Here is a 20,926-nt window from a genome sequence, read left to right as displayed (position 1 = left end):
CAAGGTATAAGAATTATCTGCTTTGGAAAACTGAGTTTTGTCAGATCACATTGCTTAAGAGAAACTACTCCTTAAAAAGAAAAACAAAAAAAGTGTGCATATATATGCACATATGTATTTCTCCAAAACAGTCTTGTGTAGCTACAAGCTTCAATGTGAAAGTCTGTAATCCTGCAGTTGGAGATTCACAGCGCCTTATCCAGGCATATTACTGTCCATGGAAAGTTGCCTGATAAATAAAAAAGAAAAAAGAAATCAGTTCAGATCCTCAGAGCTATGCAGCAGTCTTTGAAGGGAATTATGAAGAACACCTGTTTACTTCATAATAATTTGGATTTGAAAGGATATGGTGAATGAAAAACAGGGTTCCAAGTTTGTATACCTTAATTTACAAGCTCTTGTCTAGATTATGTATTACAGTAAATAATTCTAAAAGTAATTACCAAGCATTTGAGCAAAATTTTAATCAAAGAACTGAAACTTTTTTGCGTTAGAAACTGTTGTAAATGAAGATTTGTTTTGGTAAATTTTCATCTTCTACGTTTGTTGCTCCAGAAGAACAACAGAAAATTAGGTATTTGCCTGCAGTTTTGGTTTATTATTCCTTTTGCAAGGTCTAATTTGTCGTTCTAGAAATGCCAACATAAAGTTGTAGAATGTATAATATATTACTCTCATTTAGGCCTAATTGCATCACTGAGAAGTCGGTTTTGTATGGATTAAAATCCTTTCCTAGGGTGCTGAGACTTTCTTCCTCTTCCCTGTATGTTGGGATTCATCTTTGTAGGATGAACCTTTCCCTTGCCTTCGGCCATGTACATCCCAAGCAATGGAAAGCTGCCCTTACTGCAGCTGCCAGTTTGATTCCCATGTTGTCTTTTAATACTGGAAAGTCCCTCCACCCTATTTCACATCTCCAGAGTCATTAGTTATATAAGGGAAGATGAAATATCATATGTTGTACTGCAGAGAGGGCCCGCAGGGAGTAGACTGGGCTTATTAGGACCAGATCCTCAAAACTGCTTATTTTAGTCGTCCTTTGTAACATTGCTAGGGGTGGGTGAGTGGGGGTATTAAGAGTTTATTTCTCTGAGAGCCACTATTCGTGTGTTTGACCTTTGTGTTCTTTGTGGGGGGCTGGAAAAAGGACCAGGAGACAAGTTACACCATCATCAAGTCCAAAGAGACGACGATTATGGCAGATGGCTTGAAACCAGGCTCAGCGTACGTCTTCCAGATCCGAGCCCGGACAGCTGCTGGCTATGGTGGCTTCAGCCGAAGATTTGAGTTTGAAACCAGCCCAGTGTGTAAGTCCTTTTAATTACTGTCAGCCCATGTCTCTGGAACAGTTACCAGAAACGAGTCAGAGAATTGATACCTTTGCAGAGTGCTCTTCCTTGTTCTGGCCTCATCCCTTGACTTTGGAAACATCAGGCACATCATTACTGTGCACCAGGCAGGCTAACTCAGGTGTCCTTGCTTCCTTGACTCATGTGGTGAGGTGGGGAATGAAGTCAAGAGGTCTTCAGTCTCCAGAAATTCATAGTTTTGCCTGCTTAGAAAAATCCTGTATTTATGAGAGTGACCAAAGAGAGGACAAGGGTTCTCCCCTCAGGAGGGACAGAGGGGATGAGACCTGCTCCTCTGCACCTCTTAATGGCCATCTGCAGAAGATGCTGAATTCTCTTAAATATCTGCATCTAAGGAGAAACCCTGAAATGGTGCCTCTCTGCAAGGGGAAGACTTGAACCAGCAATAGCATTTTTGGGTGTAAGTTCCTGTCAACTTGAAGGATTGTTTCTGTTGGCTGCCAATGCCACAGCCTCAGTGAAAGGAATTTGACTTGTGATCAGAAATGGGAAAAATGTTCACTGCAGGTGCAGGACTTTTGCTCAGCCTGTTACGAATTTGTGGGGTTTGAAACTACTATTTATTTATTTATTTAAATTAATCTCATTTTCCAGGTCTGGATTCTGGAGTAGATTATGTGGCAGTGTGAAATCCCAAAACATAGCTACACTTTGCCCTGTGTAAAGGCACAACTGTAGGAACATTTGTTTTGTCCCAATTACCAATTTTTTTCAGAGATTTAAAATATAATTTTCCTCCTTCAGAAAGTATGTCCTGTCTATTTCAGTTTATACAACTGCCTCTAATTAATTTTTTATACTGTTTGCATGGAAGAGAAATTTTGTGGTGAAAACACACTTAATTTCTGTGGGAAAGAAATTATTTCCTGAATGTTTTTCTTGGAAATTTAAATTCATCAATTTGATTACTGTTACTCCAGTTCATTTAAAATTAAGCATCTTTGAGAAGATGCTGTGTCATCTTTTCAATGCATGCTACCTTTGAAGCCATAATAGATTTTAAAGGAATCATTATGCATTTGCAGATGTAGCTGTGGAGCCAGTAATTGAACTAATACAGTGCAAATTGCACCACGATGCAAACATTAATGCAATAAGAATGGTCTATTTAATATTTTTTTTATTATATTAACCATTAATCATGCCCTATAAGTAGCGGCAAAATCATATTATGCCAGAAATTATTCTATATTTATACTAAGGAAATTGTGTGTGCAGTTGGAAAGTTTCTAGTATGGAGTCATTTGAGTAACAATGTTCCAGACTATTAATAAATAATACATGAAATTTATGCACATTTGAGCCATTTGGTACCTAAAAATAATGGCACTTCCATAAAGCCCATCATGTAAGTATTTATGTTAATCAGGTTTTTTTTAGGGATGTCACATGGTAATATCCTTAAACAGTTTAAACTCCTTGAGTCATTTAGTCACACTTGCACCCCAGTCTTTTTAGCATTTTAAAGGCAGAGAAGTAAGTACTTTTCTGATGCTAAGGAGCCGCCAGCATAGTTGGAGGAATACCTACTGCATGGTCCCCCAGTTTGGGAGCTGAGAGCCTGTTGGACTTGAGCTCTGGCTGAATCAGGACTTAACCAGATGTTTAAATGCTTAGTGGAATTGAAATGCCTCAGTATCTTGCAAAATCCAGCTCCATCTGGCATTTAAAAGCTTCTAAAAAGTGAAGATTTTTTTCCAAGGCTATATATAAAGTCAATATTAAAGCCAGGAGTGTTACCAGACTCCCACTGCTTTCGTGTATGTCCTGGATAATCTGAAAGCAAGCACAGATCGAAATCTCACTGCTACATTGGAGTTCAGATCTGAACCTCTTGTTACAGCCAAGGCAGATTATTTTGATTCAAGAATGAAAACCTTTCAGTGACTGCTGTGAGAATCAAAAGCAGCCTCCAGAATTGTTTGGGCCACACAATAGTTGTTGTTTTCAGTTCACAATGTTTCTGTAAAGTTCTTTTTAATACACTTGGAGAAAGTATGAATGAGGAGCCTGAGAAATGCAATGGGGAGGAGCCATAATTTGTTTTGGGCTTTTCTCTTTCTTCCAAATTTTGGAGTTTTTTTACATACCACTGCCTGCATGTGGAATTCTGCAAAATGATGTGATGTAGCCAGGGCTGCATTTTTCAGGAGAAGTTCTTTATTTGGGTGGAAGCTGTTGCTGAGTGTATTCACTTGCTGCTGTTCTCCTTTCCAAATGCCACTGATCTTATCTAGCCTTGATAAAACTAACCTTGCCAAAAACTGGTTTATGGCTGGATTGGTGAGCTAATCCAGCTGGTCAGCTGGGCAGGAGAGGGATCAGGTCATCAAGCCAAGGAGGGATAATCTAAGTTCTCCCCAGCTTTAAGTGGCAGCAATATTCCAGCTCAGCTTATGAAGTCAGGCTTTTTAGCTGCCATAGATCACATCATAATTTATCTCATTTCCCCATCCCTCGAGCTGTGCAAAAAAATCACTAGTCACAGCTTAATGTTCTTCTTTATATGTTTTTCTTTTTAATTATTTTGTCAAGAAAGCAATAAAACATCATCTTAAGGAGCCTCCATAAATTTGTGAGGCTAATAAAATCTCTGGATGATGGCACAGTTTTGGAGCAGTTAACATTAAATATTTAATGTATCTCAGCCAGTCCTTCTGAAATCATTTACATTGCTGTAGCAGGTCCACACCACTCACTGCTGAGCACTGGAGAGCTCCCATGTGAAGAGCTACTTGAAACCCATTGCAGGTGATTCGATGATTCTATGAATGTTTAATGCCATACCTTTTCTTCTTCCTTTTTTTTACAACTAATATGGGACTATATTCAATTATTTTATAGGCTCCATAAAGTTAGTCCTGTGCTAAGGACCCCTTTTTATTTCGCTTAGTTAAAGGATGGGTGAGGAGGCTTTGGTTTCTTCTTGGGCAAACGCACATGCAAACTCCTGCAGAGAGATGGGCTCCTTCCCTTGCAGTACAAAGCAGATAAACAAGATACAAGTGGTGTTAGCACTTCTATTTTACATGCTGCAGGATCTTACTGACCCACTCTTCTTTAACCTGTGGCAAAATCCAGTTGTTGAACAGCTTACCTGGCTTTTCTGCTGGCATCTTTATCACAAGACTCCTCTCCTGCCTTTTGTCAGGAGAGCTCTTTGCAAGCAGAAGCTAGGAGAGTTCCATTTCCCTTCACTGATAAGAAGTCCAAACAGTGTATATGTCTTCCTCTTTAACAGAGGGTGCCTTCTGACCATGTGATATACTTGCCACAAGGAGTTAGTTTTTAAATGTTTGTAGCTTCTTGAAGGGCAGGTAACACTCTTTACCACAGAGATCTTAACAATATTCTGTAAATGTTCTCTCTGGAAATGGGAACCTGTTGGGTTTTCATCTTTTATCCCCGTGATTTCTAATGCAACTAACCCAGGAGGACAAACCTGACTTTGCTAACTCAAAGGCTGTGTTCTTCAACATTTTGGTTTCTGAATTCAGCAATAAGATTCTGTTGGGTTTTTGGCTTGGTTTTGTATGTGGTTTCAGTTTCTTTCCACCTATTTCCTTTCCAAACTAGAAACATACAGCAAAGGGTGAAAAAACAAACTTGTAAAAGAAAAAATGAGCTAGTAAGACTTTAAAATTCACTGGCAGCCTCAATAGATAGACTGTTGTGAATGCTGACCATTATTTTAACCTTAATCTCCATTTTCTGTTTCTCATCTCAGCAGTAGCTGCATCCAGCGACCAGAGCCAGATTCCTATAATTGTTGTGTCTGTAACAGTGGGAGTCATTCTGCTGGCTGTTGTTATGGGTTTCCTTCTCAGTGGAAGGTAAGAGAAGCAGCTGTGTATTTATACTTCTCTAGCTTTTGTAACAACTTTTATCTGACCAGCTGATTAGTGTGATTTAGGCAAAAGCAGCATGTGAATGAAACTGTCGAGTGGTAGCACTGTAGAACAGCATGAGGGTGGGCTGATTGATCTGTTTGGACAGGAAGAAATGGCAAAAGCTCACTCACAGATGTAGTTCATTTCCCTATTATTTTCATCTCTGTATAGACTGGCCCTCATTATTCGACTTGATTCTCAGAGGAGTTCTTTCACATGCCTTTCAAAATAAGCAGAACATGTTATTACACATAGGATATCCCAAAGCCCATATGTTTGCATTCAGACCATGCAATGGGCTTTGCTTACAGAGAAAACTCCACTTCAGAAAAACACTTGAAAATAAAAAGAAGAAACCCAGCCAAATGCTCAAACACCCCAATTTTTGGTTAGGTCTGGACTTTGTTTTTCGTTTGTAGGACACTTATGTGCTCCCCACATGCTAGTAAATTATACAGAGAGCTCTCCCCATGGAGGAAGTCACTCGGCTTCAAACTGTCAAATGATCCCATTGACTTCTCATGTGCTTAAACATAGGCAAGAGATGAAAGCCCGGGCTGTACTGCCTTTTACCACTCTAATGGAAGTTAATGGAATTTGCTGCTGAGCAAGGGATTGTGGTACTAGGGAAAAATCTGGCTCATATCAGGATAAGTTTGTACTGTGGCACTAGATTTGTCTAGCAGCCAGGATGTGAGGTGTTTTTTTTCATGTACTAGTACATATAGTATATGTATTTTTCATATACTAATACATATATTATTATAGTTTGTAATGGCAGTAATAAAACAATGCAACATTCTGCATGCAAAGCAATGTGAGGTGCAATTATTGATAAGGCTACATTTATTTTCATTGCAAAGTAAACATTTACGATTCCAAGGTACCTGTCAACCCACAGTTGCTTTCATGATATGGGTCTGTTTTAAGCTCAGGTCTAGCAAGATGGGTGCAAGTTACAGGATATTATGAGTGTTAAGAGTAGTTACAAGACACTTGCAGAGGAACTGCACTGTTCCTGAACATGTTGGCTGAGGGTCTTATTTCCCAAAGGAGGTAGGGTATCAGTCTGCGAACACAATGTGATGAAATCCAAGCCAGGCTGAGCAGCTCTGTCCCCAGGCATAAGACATCCATGGAAGGACACAGTTATTTCCTGACTTAAAAGGTAAGTATGCTGCCAGACTCATCTCCACTCAAGGTCGGATACTGACAGGCTCTTCCAGCTCAGCTGTTTGAGCTCCTGTCATCTGTTTTGAGTGACTTGTTTGGCTTAAAAATGGGGAAGTAAATGCTCATGTCTGCATGAGCAGCATGCAGCAGTGTGTGTATGGGTGAATGGCTACAAACCTTTCACTCCAGGGACTACCAGAAAGCTGTAGCCAAAAAGACTTGGCTCCTATCTCTGTAGGCAGGAGTTCAAGGCTCTCCTTAAAGGCTGCAGGGTTTGAGTAAAAACACTCTTCACACAGAGCGGGAGGTTGGGGACCTTGGCCTCCTACAGCCTGGATGTGTGTTTATATCGATGCAAACAGGAGAGTGTATGAGTGGCTGTAGGAAAGCTACAGCTGTGGCCGGGCACCTCTGCAATGAGGAGTCTCAGGAGAGTGAATCATAGGTAAAGTGATGTATATCCCTCTGTGGCCATAAGGAATGGCAACTGTGTGGCAACCAGCAGCTCTTGCTCTTCCCACAGTTGCTGGGAAGTACTTGGGACCCCTTTGGGGAGCATGTGCCTTCGCAGGTCACCTTTTTGCTGCTACCCTCTATGGTCTGAGCAAGCAGTTGCAAAGCATAAGCCCATTTCTCAGCGATTCTCATTAGTTCTGTCTTTCTGTCCTTTGCCTTAATGTTCTTTCCAGAATGTGTTTCCTCTTGGCACTTTACCTCTTGGTGTATGTTTATAAAAGCCCTTGTCTCCTTTGAGCAGACTTTTATTACCACCTCTGCCGCTGCCTCAATCCTATTGTGTAGTCAATACCTCTCTCTGTGGACCCCGGGGAGCTTCAGGTTTCCTAGGAGTTTTCTCCATGGTGCCATGCTGGATGTATGAGAAGAGGCAGGCACAGGGACTTGAACTCTTGGTCCATTTTGATCTTTTCAACCCTTCATCTAATATGGGAAGAAACTAACCCCTCAGCGGGAGGTAGTGGAGAAGCCTCCAGTGCCAATGTTTTGTCCATCCTTAGAGAGTTGGCTTCAAAACTACAGTTTCTCGACTGCTTTGGGTTCCCATGAATTTTAAAGCCTATCTAATGCATTGAGTAATTTGTGAGAACAGAAAAATAAACCCCAGGAGCCCAGAGAGCTGACAGCCAGTTTGAAGTTACACAAAGCAAAACAAAAATGTTTCTTCTGCGGGGAAGAAGCAAAAATGCCACTGAAACGTGTCAGTCGTGCTGCTTTGCCTTGAGTATGACTTTGAGAAAATTCATGGAGTGACTTACCTGCTGCGACACTTTGGGGACAATAAATACATTCCAAGTCATAGGATAATCCCTCTCTGAAGCTGTTGACCTGTTTCTGGAAGAATTCTTTCCCCTACTTGCTTTTAGAAAAACAGGCATTTTGAACTCCAAGTGTTGTTCCAGCTGGAATCACAACTGCTTTCCACACCAAGCAAGCTGTGTAAAGTCCAGGCTCTGACTTTTCTGCTAATGTAGGAGAGGAGGTATGGCCCAGCAGCAAAGCTAAGGACAAAAACCCCTTGCTCTGCAGTAGTGAGGGCATAGCCTGGCCAGCTCCTGCAAACAGGTTCCTATTTGCTCATACTGTGCTGCTCCCAGGCTCCCTGGGAGGCCCTGGGCACCTCAGAATTAGAATATTATTCCCTTGGATGCTGTATGGCATATCTGTGCTGATCCTCCCAAGTGCTAGACTGAAATGAGCAGGAGCTTGAGAGCAGTTCGGCAGTGAGAAGGGGGTGTCTCCTGCTCTCAGCAGCTCAGAAAATAATTTCCCAGCTGTAGGACTCAGAAGTTAGATGGGCTCTGCAGGCTTTTTGTTTTCCAGTAGATCCCCGGAGGCAGATGTTTCCACACCTCTTCCCCTTTTGCTTTCAAGTATCACTGCTGTTTTTCTCACTTCTTTTGAACGAATGGCATTTCCCATTGGCAGCTGGCCCTAAACCAAAGATTGGCTGAGCATAGTCATGGTGGCATTTCCACATGCCAGCATCCATCTGTGGAAAAGCACTTTGTCTGAAGCTGGAGGTTCCTGGGAATTTGAAACTAAATGCACTTTGCCCTAAACAATTAAGCTGCCTTTCAGAGCTGACTTACTTGCAGATGCTCAGGAAAACTCTTCCTGTAAATAATGCGTCCTCTGAGCAAGGTCATACGTGACACCAAGCAAAATATTTGATCACTTTTTAAAGTTACTCCACTCTTTGCATCAAGGGCATATTAATAATATAACAATCAAGATTACAAATCAAGGAGATTCACTAAATCAGGCCATTGTCGTCTCAGAAAAAAAAAAGTGGATTAAAAATCTATTATCAAACCAGCTACAAGCATTGAATTAAAGAACGTGGAGTTATAGTTATCTTTTTTGTTAGACTGTTAGGACTACATGTTCTTCTCAAAAGCACAATACATTTTATACATAGAACAAGACTGTAAGTTTTGCTTTCTTAGCAATGCTTGAATTAGATGCTGCTTGTCATTGTTCTTCTTAACTGAAGTATATATTAATCTAAAATCATTACAGACTTTTGTTTTGCAGTGTGTTGAACAATCAGTCACAAAGATCTTTGTGCTCTGTCTTGCAAGGAGCAGTAAGGGGCCACAGTTGCTGTGGTATCAGCCCGTTTCTTCTACAAACTGAGGAAGGAAGCCAGACTTGCATCAGCCTGGGAAGGAGACCCACTGCAGTTCCCCCTTTTTTGTCCTTCAAACCAAACCCTGTTTGCAAATCTGATGGGGTCTTGGGGTGAATGTTAAGAGACTTCTGGTCCTTGAGGTCCCCCGAGCATTTGAGCTTTGTAGCACTAAACAAAACCGTGGGCTATTACAGGGTAAAATGGGGATGCTATTAGGTAAGTGCTGCACATGTTTGCAAAAACAGCTCAAAATAACTAAGAAGTGTACTATGCATCTGCATTTATAGCCAGCTACCCATTATGGATGACCTTTCCATCTCGAGTGATCTTTCATAGAAATGGAGGGAACTTTTTATAGAACTTGAGTTCTATATATAAATAAATAAACTTGAGTTCTATAAATAAATAAATAAATAAACTGATTTGAAGCAACAAAAAATTGCCCCACACTCTGTGTCATACATACATAGAAAATCTCTTTCTGCCAAGGAATTAGTCTTTGAAAGATAAAGCAAAGACAAATCTTACCACCTGGGTACTGGCAATTAGAGGCTTCTACGCCAGACTATCCATCCTTGACCTCAGCTGATCTAGACTTTTAAATATCAACCCCTGTGGTGGCAGAGGGCTACTTTTTGGCTGTAAATATGTGTATCTTGGTAAAAAGTGACTTGCAGGAAGCAAAGAGGATAAAAAGATTGTGGTGTATATTCTAGGTCCTGAGCCAGTGTTTGCAACCTCCTGTGATGTGGAAGGTCAAAATGGATGAATTTTTCCACAACCTCCCCCCCATCCTATTTTCCAAGATGTGTCATGGCTTAAAATAGTCTGCTTTTTTGATATTTCCGTAGGAAAGGGGAGACAGTTTGTAGATAACATTTTTCATAGAGAGAATTTTTCCAGTATGAGTCACAATTTTTGTTAGTTGTGACTTTTTAAAGGGCTTTTATCTCTACATATTGCCTGCTCTTCCGTCTTCCTACAGGACATTGTCTCCCATGATTTATAGCCACTTTATGATGCTGCCTACTGCCAAATATACCCTGCAATTTACCTGGCAAGAGGAAGGATTTTGTTGGAGAAGCTATTGCTCTTTCAAGTCAAAGTTTCCATCCACTGAGGACAGACAGGGTCTGGTCTTCCTTTTGTTTTGGTCAATATTTTTACTACTTCCATCATGTTAACAGCCTCTTGCTTTTTGGTGATATGTTTTCCAAGAGATGAGCAGCATTGGTATGTAGGATCCCCCTCTAAGAAAAAGGAGCTCCAGTGCACCCTTCTGTACAGGGTGGTGCATTCCCAGGGCCGCTGTGGAACTCTGCTGCTTGTAGTCCGTATCCCTAGTATCCTTCCTAGACCAGCTTGTCAAATCTGGCGGCTCCAACACCTTTTTTTCCTTTTTATTCTAAACGCTTTTCAGCTTAGTACTTCTGTGCAAACACACCAGGCTCTGTGAGCCAGTCTACAGTTTCAAGGAGGCTTAGGAACCTAGGCTAATCTGCCTTTAGATGACTTTGACCCAGACAGGAGGTGAGAGTTGACCAAATCTGTAATTAAGCTCCAAGCCCAAGAGGTGTTGCCCTTGGTTGTAGCATTTCTGAGTTATTGTGGCAGCAACCAAGGAAATGGGGCAGGAGGGCAGTCGTGAACAGATAAGTGGTTGCCATAAGCTATGTCTAGAAATGTGGGAGAGGGCGGCAGTCAGTGATAAAGGCTCCTTGCCTTCATTCAGATGATGTGTTTGATGATAGTGTACAAGTCTCATTTCTGTTTTGAGAACTGGGTTAGCCTTCAAGCTGAAAATGAGGACTGACTTCAGTGGTTGCAGCTTCAGACTCCAGCTGAGCACTGGCGCTCATGCATGAATAGTGTTTTAAAGTAGGATTTTACAGTATCTTCTCTTGGCTGTGTAGTGGGTAGAGGTTGAAGAAGAAAATCAAGTTGTCAACCCTCAGCACTTCTGAATATGTGGATGTTCACCTTGCTTTGCATGCCAGAAATAGGAAGCGTGACCTCTCCTGGGGGAACACCATGTTAAAGCACTTGGCCTCTTACCTAGAAAAAAGGTTATCCATACTTTCTTATTATTTAGACATAGCAAAGTATAATGCCAGACATCTTTCTGAGTGCAGTTCATTTTCCTGTAAGCACTACTGTCCTTCCCCATAGTGACTGGATAGGTATAATCTGCTTGGGTTACTGCATTCCCAGTTATTCTTGAAGAGCACAGAGACATGCTTTAATATGTGAACTAGATATATCTTTACAGGAAGAGGAGGTGACTCCTTAAACATTCAAATAGTTCTGGGCAAAGTAGGAATATGTTCCTAGCAGTTCACAGCTTGTAATTCTGTTCTGATGTCTGAAGCAAGCATGTTGACTCACAAGTTGCTAGGTGTAGTGCTGTCCTCCTGACCTGGAGATGCAGGAAGCAATTATTGCCATTGCTCAAGGCTATGTGAAGAATTAGAAAAATCTTTCCAGGCACCCACAAGCATTTCAGTCTCTAATTTCAAGCCTCTGAAAAACATCCCATTATTGCAGCATAATAAAAGCAATAAACATGGCTTTCATTTATCGTGACTCTGAATCTTCAACTTATAACTCTTAAAAGCCACAGCTATATATGGCAGAGCCTTTCCAAGATCTATCTAGCCAGTAGAAATGTAGTTTAATTCCAAATGTTCTCTGGGTCATCTGAAGATTTGTGGTAAATTAATTACATTGATTGCAGGCACTGTTGTTGGGGCCCATCATATATATACATTTCATTAACAAAGCATGTAGCCCAGTGTTTGAAATTATGCCAAGGGTGTTGATAAGTCCTCCTAGCACAGTTTTATTAAAGTTTGTTCTCTGGAAGAGTTAGGTTTGCAAACCACCTGGGCATTGTGGGGGTCACCTTTGCTTGAAACAGAGGAGCATTGGCTTTGTGTGCCTGAGATACCTGAAAGCAGTAGAGCACCTCTAGCCAAGAAGCAGGCAGTGCCAGCAGGCCACAGAAATCCAGGAGGTGTCACTGCACCTCCAGGCTCCTCTATGTTGTCTCTGCCCATCTGTAGCCCTTTCCTTGAAGTCAGGGCTCAAAGCAGAAGTCACAACTTGTTTCAAGCCAGCTTGGCTTTTGGAGATGCTGCCACCTCAATGCCTCGTTCTTTCCTATCAAAGGGGATTTAACACTGCAGGTGTTTTCTCAATAACCTTCACTGCTATGTGGACGTGCCATCTGTTAATGTGCAGCGGATCAGAGGGCCTCCTGATGACCTGCTGGAGCCAGGGACAGCCCCTACAAAGCTCTCCTTATAGTCTGCTGGTTAATTGTGAGGCTAGACCAGACTTTGCAGATACAGCGCTCAGTTCAACTCTTGACTGCTCCCCAATACAGGCCAGCTTGTTGGTTATAGATCTTAAAACTCCAGAGAGTTCCGGGCATATTTCATTGATTAGTTATGTCTTATTCTGCCACAGTATTTGTTCTCATCTGAAAAGTGTTTGCTTTCAGTTGCTCAATTTCTAGATCAGGAAAGCCCTGAGTGATCAAGGAGATGGGGAAACTCTGCCCCTCCTAGAAGCCATCAGCACCCAAATGCAGCTGCCTTGAGTGCATGACAGGTTTGCTGGAGTTTAACATTTATTCGCCTCAGGATTTTTATATTCTGAAGATTATCTGCCATCCTTTTAAGATGAACAGTTATAAATCTCCCTTTTCCCTAAAGGTTCAGGCCAGGCAGTTCTTTCACTTACCCATCCGAGTGCTTATGGGACTGCCAAGTGAATTTTGTTGTCTGCTGATCTAGTTTAGTTTGTTTCTGAGAGCTTTAGATTTCCCTTAACATTGCACCATGGAGGATTTTGATCCTAAGTGCACAGCATTATGTGATGGGCATGCAGGAGTATGTCTGCATTGAGGCATGTTTCTCTTGCGCTTGAGCATGTTTTTCCTCTCTGTAAAGGGAGTAAATGAGATTTGAAGATCTCTGCATTCAGTGCAGGGAACTGATTTTTTCTCAAAGCAGCCCAGTCGCTGATGAGGTGCTCGAAGGGTTTTCTTTAAGAAAACAGACGGCACTTTTTATTTTAAGGAAGTGGTTGCTTTTCAGGTAAATTGAACTGCTGTTTCAAAAACCTTGGCTTTACATGTTGAGGAGCATGGGAAGGGTCTGTTGGCAACAGCTGTCAGAAAATGCCAAGGATGGAGAAAGGGCCTCATAGCTAAAGCACAAGCTGAGTCATTACAGTCACAGTCATCTTCTGGAGATGGACTGGTTCCCTGGACTCAAATTCTGCAAGGTTAAATGCAGAAAACAGCAAAATTGACTCAAAACGTATAATGCTTAGGTTTCCTTTGTGTGCTTTTGGGGTTTGAACCTCCGGTGTTTACTTTGATCACTGAAGAGGTTTAGTGAAGGCTGAGCTGCTCCCATATTAGTGTGACTGCGGAAGCTGGGGTATTATGAAAATAAAAAATATTGTCAATTATAGTAAAAAAATATTGGCATCAGTGTTTAGAAAATGCTAGCGAGTTGTTTTGCTGATGCAAAAGGAGCTTAGAGAGACATTATTCACCAGTTCTAATTTAAATAAGCACATAATCCAGTATACGTTCTGTAAAACATTGCGAGCCTGAAGTTATTTTGCATCATAATTTGAGGCAGTGCAGTTGCAGAATGTTAATTTTGTCTAAATAGTCTATTTTAATGTGACTAGGCATTAAAAGTTACACTTTATAAAAATCTGACGTGCACAATTTTTTTCAAGAATGACATGTTATGATGATTTGAAGAGAAATGATGAGTGAGATTTTCAGGTGACTTGAACTGGAGTATATCTGCACTGTTGTCCATGCAAGTTCGCTGACAAGGATAAAGGGTAATAACTGAAGTATGGCCAGCCTTGGGTTATGGACTGGTGCCAGGTGAACCCATATTCTGATTATACTAGAGTAATGGCTAAGCAGCCTTCAAAGGCAAGCTGTGGACACAAGTAGTGCCTTTCAACTCATCGTATTTTGAGTTTATTTAAGCTGAGTGCTCTCACATGACTCATAAGGTCTTGTGTCTATCAATATGTAACGTATGTGCAAAGCTTCACTGATAAACGGAGACCCAAAAAGGGTTATGTGAGTTGAGTACATGCATAAGGATCTGCAAAAGCAGGGTGTGCTTTTGTTTTTGAAGGAAATTGTAACTGTACCACACACATCCTATGGAAAAAAGTCACTTTTCCTGCTCTGAGGCAGGTGCTTAAGTTTAAGCACATGGGTGGCCCCATTAATGACAACAGTGGTGCTCAAGTATGGGAAGCACATGGTTAATTGCTTTGCAAAGACCAGGATATATACGCTCTCCCCAAGAAATTTTTCCCTGACTAGCACATGCCATGAAATTCTTGCAGCCTAGGGTGTTAAGGTCCAAGTAATAATTGCAATAAGAAGGAAGAAGTGCATATGAAAATGTTGCAAATGTATTTGCACCTTGCCAGGGCACTGGGATTATTCCTTATCCTGGGCCTTTTTGTTTGCTTTTCAGTTGCTGCGATCATGGCTGTGGGTGGGCTTCTTCTCTGCGTGCTGTTGCCTATCCGAGCCTAACATGGTCAGTGTTCCCACCCGTGCTGGCTCCTATTTCATGTCCTCCCTCCACGTTTCTGTGCACAGTCTGCCTCTCCCTCCCTTTCTTGTATTGGCCTGGAAATCACTTACTCATCCAATCTCTGCACCCAGCTCGTGTATCTCAACAACTGGAAATAGCATGACCTGAAGCAGTGTGTCTCCAGCAAGAACAGGGGTCCCCAGGGGGAAAAAACCCCTATACGTTATGCTGTGATCAATCCAGACACCGCACTAGCAATGTCATGTGTCATAGTAAAACATCACACATGCTGGACACTTCATCAAATTCTGCTTCTTGTCACCCAAAGGGGCTGGAGGAGGTAATCTGCCTGCAGAAAGAAGGTGGGGGGGCAGGTGGGAGCGGAAAGGTATTTAGTGGCATGTAATGTGCATGTCAGTAAAACAAGCTGTATGTCATTGACATACAAGTTAATGTATGACATACGCAGCAATGACATGATGTTGTTTGCTAATGATATGCTCCAGCAGCATCGGACATATCTGTGCAGGCATCAAGAGCTGCGTGTCCATGCTGCATGCTGCCCTGTTCTGCCACCATTTGGGCTGCCTCACCAAGTTTCTGCTCTCTTGTGCTTTTCCCCTCTATTCTAACTAATCAAAGGAAGAGTGATTTTAGTTTTTGCTGTTTTAACTGGATGTGAGTTGACTTGCTCCCTAAAGGGAATGTTGTTTAGGTCTCTGAATCAGCTGTAGTCTGTGCAGGCAGAGATCTTCATAAGCCTCCCAGGAGATTCATGAAATTGCCATCCCCGTCAGATAGGTGCTTGAGAACGTAGGAGCTCTGAGACATCCCAGGTACATTTTAAAACCAGGAAGATTTTGCAGCATAGCTAGGCAAGAGGTGTGAAACTCTTCCACTGTGTTTTCTGGAGGATATCGATGGTTTGTGTGGTGGTAGCTGTGTCATGGTGCAGTCCCTGGCTGTGGGGCACAGCAGTCACCAAGATGGACCATTTTTGGGTCCTCTAGTACTATATTTTGGCTCTGATAGAGTCCTGAACCAGGGAGGATTTTGCAAATGCAGATCCTGAAGATCCTAAAGCAGAAAGCCTTTGTTTTTTCTGTTGAAGCTTCCTGTTGGGGTTATGGAGGTTTTTTGTTTGTTTGTTTGTTTTTCATTTGTTTGTTTGGTTTGTGACTTTTGAGTGCTTAAGAACAACATTATCCAGGAAGGCTACTGAGCTCAGTGTTTGACTGCAACATATTCTTCTGGTATGTGCGGTCATTCCTGTGAGCCATCAGTTAGGCAATTACTGCGCTAAAATAATATCTCCTAGTACTTCTATTGTCTGTCATACCTGTGCCACCCGTACTCAAGGAGTTCCTCACTGGGAGTCATGTTTCAAATGTCCTCAGCAAGGCCCCCAGCCAGAGAGTGGTAGCAATGGAAAATACTTCTCAGAGGAGACTGAGAAGGGGTGTCTGGGTGTCTGTGAAGGAGAGACACATAGGGAAAACTTGGCTGACCTGGAAAGCACCCTCTGCAGTTTTCCTTCTAAGCTGTGTATAGACTGATGTGGCAGCAAGCTGGGAGGGAGGAATCAGAAAAGTGACTTCAAGGCAGATACTATTGGCTGTGCTGTTGGAAGGCACAATGAACTCTTTAGAGAGATTTATGGAGATCACTTCAGTGGGAACTTCCTGCAAGAGGGGAAAATGGTATCTTGTTTAAATTCTTTTCAATTGTTTTGATGGTAGTTCAGGAAAGCAGGGTGTCATTCAGCGTGAAGGCAAGGAAAGACTAAAGGCTAAAATTACCCCTGCTGGAATTAGGAAACTTCCTTTATAAGGCATACAAGGTCAGAGGTTGAAGGCAGAGTGGCACCTTGTAGAGGGGGAGAGCAGGGACTGGGAAAGCCAGCCGAGAAGATGGTGAACCTGCAGCCCTAAGGAAGAGAGTCTACTCTGGTTCCTCTTAGGCCAGTCAGCTAGTGTACTTCTGAACTGAGCTCATATCATGTACTTGAGCTTGTCATGTCAAGACCTTTTACTGCTCTTTTGGTCCCACTCGCCAAATTATAGGACTTTTGAGAGTAGATGGAGGGAGTTAAATGAGTCAGGTTCCCAGCCTTCATGGGTTGCTTCAAGCTAAATCCAGCTGAAAGTTTGGTCCAGTGCAATTGAGTAACTCATTGTAGAAAAGCAGGAAGAAAGTGAACAGAAAAAAATGGGAGACAATTTTCAGTACAAAAGCTGTTTGGTTTACACCAGTCCCCTGAGTATTCCCTGGTTTTGTGATATTGAATATATTCTGGAACTGCAAGGCAAATTCTGAACAAAGGCAAATTCTGAACATGGATCAGTATCACTAGAGGTGAACTTTTGCCTTTGGCTCTCAGTATCAGTGTTGTTTATCTGGGATAAAATTATTGGCTGAATAAGTTATTGTCTGCACACATGCACTGAAATGACAGGTTCTTGGCCGGATGGACAGATCCATGTCTGTTTTTTTTGTTCCTCTGGGTAAAACACAGTCCTGCCCTGCAACATGTATGCAGCCTTATTGCTTTAACATCTTGGAATAAATAGTCTGAAATGAGCCCTAACCTCTTTGTCAGCAAAAACCTTGTGGTCCTCACAAACCTCCTGTAAACAAACAGCTCAGGATGGGATGGATGCTCAAAGCTCATTTATTGTAAACAATGTGCTTGTCAGTGAAGGTCTTGCCCGTGAAAAGCAAGTGGCATTTTGTCTCTGTTTCGGAAAAGTGCAGTGAGTTACTTTAACTCATATTTAAGAGATTAAATACATGTATAAATCTTCGCAGGACTGGGATGGGAGATGGCACCCTGCTTCAAAGCACAAGCCGTTTGATGGTACTGACTGCACCTAGCAAGGTGAACTCCCTTTCCTCATTGGGGATGTCTCAGTGCTGTCCCTTTGTGCATTTCCTCTGTAACACTCTGGCCTATGCCTATAAATAATGAATATTAAAAACTCCCACATCACTGCTTGGATGTCCAAGGTCCAGCTCCACATTCTCCTGACTGTGTCCTACCTGATTTGTGGCTAGAGTGTGGACCCCAGCTAAGGAAACTAAAACTCCTTCCTTTAGGCGTTCTGTGGTTTTGCAAGATGCCTTGAGTGGCCAAGGAGCCACGTACCACCTAGCAAGGACACTCCAAAGCACAAGGTTAGACAGAAAATATCCCCATCAGTCCAGGGAGGGCAAGCATCTTCCTGCCTCATTTGTTGAAGGATTTTTCTCCATTGATTTCTGCCATGCAAGGCATTGGGCATTGGTTTCACAGCTGCATTCTTCATCTTTCTACCTGTCCCTTCTATATTTTATAAACCTATATAGGGATCATTTTACAACTTCACTTTTATAATCTGTCCCATAAATATTTTATGAGCTGCCTGCCAATCTGCGAGTAGTTTTTAAATAAGACATGATGCCTTAAGAATATTTAAAGTCTCAATTTTTTTTCTCTGATACTTTTTTTGAAAAACACAGAGCAGTGCAAGGAAGACATGCTTTCTGGTACAGAAACTGTGACAAATCCACAACAGGAGTAAATGAGTAGAGATTCTGGTGTGCATGCTGAATTATGTTAGCTCTTTAGCTCAATGTCTCAAGCTCAGTGGGAAATGCAAGTGAGCATCAGAATCTTTACATGTAGCTGCTGTACCTGATGTAAAAAAGATATAGGAAATCTATGGCTTGTACCATAATGACAATAAACTAGAGAATGAGTTTTCCATCAAGAGGCTTTTGACTCACAGCTTTTCCAATAAATATTAAGAGCAAATGCATGTGCAGAAATGGTTTATTTCATGAACAAGTGGGAGCTTCTTATTCCCCCAAAATACATTGTAAAGCCACAATATTTAGGTACGTTTATCTACTAGTAAGAGTCACATAGGGGATCATGACTGGTAACCTGAAATAGCAGATTTTTATGGGATTTTGTTGGGGAAGAAAGGAGAAAAAACTGCTTGTGTATGTTATTTAGCCTCAGTGTGTACTTGGCTTGTTTCTCTGGGTATTTTAAGAAAGCGAGCGTGTGAAGGGCACAAGTGATTGCAATGGGCAGGTTTTGCAACAGGCTTTGTTAATGACACCCAACTGTTGCTGAGAGTTGCAGTCCACTAGCTGCTATTTCACTTTAGCGTGTCTTGTTGAGACTTGTTTTAATGATGCTTTGAGGGGCCTGGAGCTTGATTTTATATGCTAATGAGACATGCTGCTGTATGTGTTACCCAGCTTGAGAGAGGGGGAGAGCCAGAGCCAACTGGTTTGCATTGGCCTTCGAGCGTCTCTGGACAATAAAACGTGGACTGTTGTGCATCATGGTGTGCTTGATCACTGGATGCAAGCAATGACATGTTCCCCATTTCCCTCTCCTCCCTCTTTATGGTTGAAGAATCAGGAGATGCGGGTGGTAAAAAGGATAATATTAGAAAAGCTTATTTATAGTACTGCAAACCTGAGGAAGAGAGACAAGGTCATTTGCTCTAATAGGCAAACAGAAGAAATCTTGTATATGTCCATTTAGTAGAAGTATGAATTGAAACAGTTGTGTGCTTTTAAAAGGAAAAATTAGTAATACACCACAGTCCAGAAAATTACTTCTGCAGAAAACTGGTGTAACTTTTGGCAACTTGCAGCAGAAAAAAACTGAGATTGCCAGAAAGGGAAAATATAGTAATGATATTCATACCTCTAGTTTATACGTTTAAAGAGAGAGGCAGTATCATGAAGAAGGAGAATAATCCATTTCCCCCCCACAGACTGTGAACACCAAAATGTGCTTTAAAATGACCACATACACATAGTGTCTGGGTTTTGAGTTAATTAGGCAGGACCCAATCTAGGGAAATGGTACTGCTGCTGCAAGACAAAGATGATGAGCACCAACATGTCTTTGGGCCCACCTCATTGTTGCTCGTGTGGGTTTTGCATTTGGAGTGTACTGGTCTCACCTTGGTTGCTGCTGCTGAAATCATGCCCTGCATGGATAACCTGGCTGTTTATCAAGTGTGACCTGTTTATTGGCCATGTCATCTCCTTGCCTGTACTCCTGGATCACCTGTCAGCCTCCCTCCTCCTGTCTTCTGCACCTTCTGCACCTTCTCTCAATCCATTCCCTTGTGCGTTCACAACCTTTACCATCTGTTTTTAACTCCTCTCCCCTTGGCACAGGTCTCCCCTTCCCCCCGAGGTAAGCTTGCGTGCCTACTCTCCTTTGGGAGCTTACGTTGCTTTTCCCCTCCTTGACCCTCCAGTGTCCAGCATTGCTAGGGCCAGCTCAGTGACGGTGTGTGCATCCATACTGGGGCTTTTGTTTGTAATCATGATTGTTTCACAGATCTGATGCCAAAATCCTGTAGCCAAAAGGCTGCTTGGCCTCTTGCAACCAGGCAGACAGCAGTTCTCTGTAACAGGACTTCATGCTGAGCACGTTTCATGCAGATGCCTGTTACTGCCTCCTCCTAATTGCAGTTTTGTTTCTGCTAATCATGTGCTCCTCCTTGCTGTGAGTGATGCTGAAGCGCTCACATCTCCTTATCTCAAAAATCATGATCAATGGAAGAGAAGACTCCAAGTTTCTCAGCTTTAAGTGGCTTCTTGGTAACCTGAGGCTTTCTCTGAGGTGGGCCAGCTAGTGATCCTACAGCACATTGGCTGGCTCGCAGCTGTCCATTGCAGGTTTTTCACTCTACCAAGCAGTGTTGCTCTGTCTCATATCCATGCAGTTTGCTTTAAAAATGATCCAGTTCCTATATCCAGTTATTATATCAGGTCCTTAGAAAGACTGGCAAATATATGTGCATCATACATATCTCATCCTATTTTTCATCTTATATATATGTGTGTATATAGTAGTTCTCCTTGCCTATGCAGTTAGTTACCCTGTGGCTTCCTAAGTGGTTGTCTAAGTGAACAACCACTTAGCTGGTCTCAGAAATGCCACAAAGCAGCCAATTAATGCTAATGCAATAATATCACCAAGAGAACCACCAAGGGTGGTCAGGGAAGAGCAGCCAAAGACTAGTAGGAGGATATCCTGGGGAAAATATGACTTCCATATGGCTGTGGTTGCAACTCCATGGTGGGATTTAGCAGCATCCTTGCACTGTCTGGTACCAACATGGGAGCAAGATGGGTCAGGAAGTGACTGTATGTTTTCTTCCATCTTTATTGCTGCTGGGCAGTGGGAATTGCATGAGCCCCATGCTCCCCTGGGTAAAGACAGGAGATGTGCAG

At 42.1% G+C, this 20,926-nt stretch overlaps 1 protein-coding gene across 7 annotated transcripts in view; it reads left to right on the top strand.

The window, feature by feature from the left end:
- Positions 1-20,926, top strand: part of EPHA5 (EPH receptor A5) — a 197,042-nt gene that overhangs the window by 142,425 nt on the left and 33,691 nt on the right. For 4 of the 7 annotated variants that reach the window (XM_069855466.1, XM_069855460.1, XM_069855462.1 and 1 more), the window contains 3 exons: positions 1,148-1,307; positions 5,098-5,203; positions 14,612-14,677. In XM_069855466.1, the coding sequence (XP_069711567.1) occupies positions 1,148-1,307; positions 5,098-5,203; positions 14,612-14,677 (332 nt within the window). The remainder of the gene's footprint in view (positions 1-1,147; positions 1,308-5,097; positions 5,204-14,611; positions 14,678-20,926) is intronic. The other 3 variants (XM_069855461.1, XM_069855464.1, XM_069855463.1) reach the window with 3 other exon arrangements.

This window comes from Phaenicophaeus curvirostris, chromosome 4 (genome assembly GCF_032191515.1).
Source record: "Phaenicophaeus curvirostris isolate KB17595 chromosome 4, BPBGC_Pcur_1.0, whole genome shotgun sequence".
NCBI lineage: Eukaryota > Metazoa > Chordata > Aves > Cuculiformes > Cuculidae > Phaenicophaeus > Phaenicophaeus curvirostris.
Note: the sequence above shows the minus strand (reverse complement) of the source record. Positions and strands in the feature narration are given on the sequence as shown.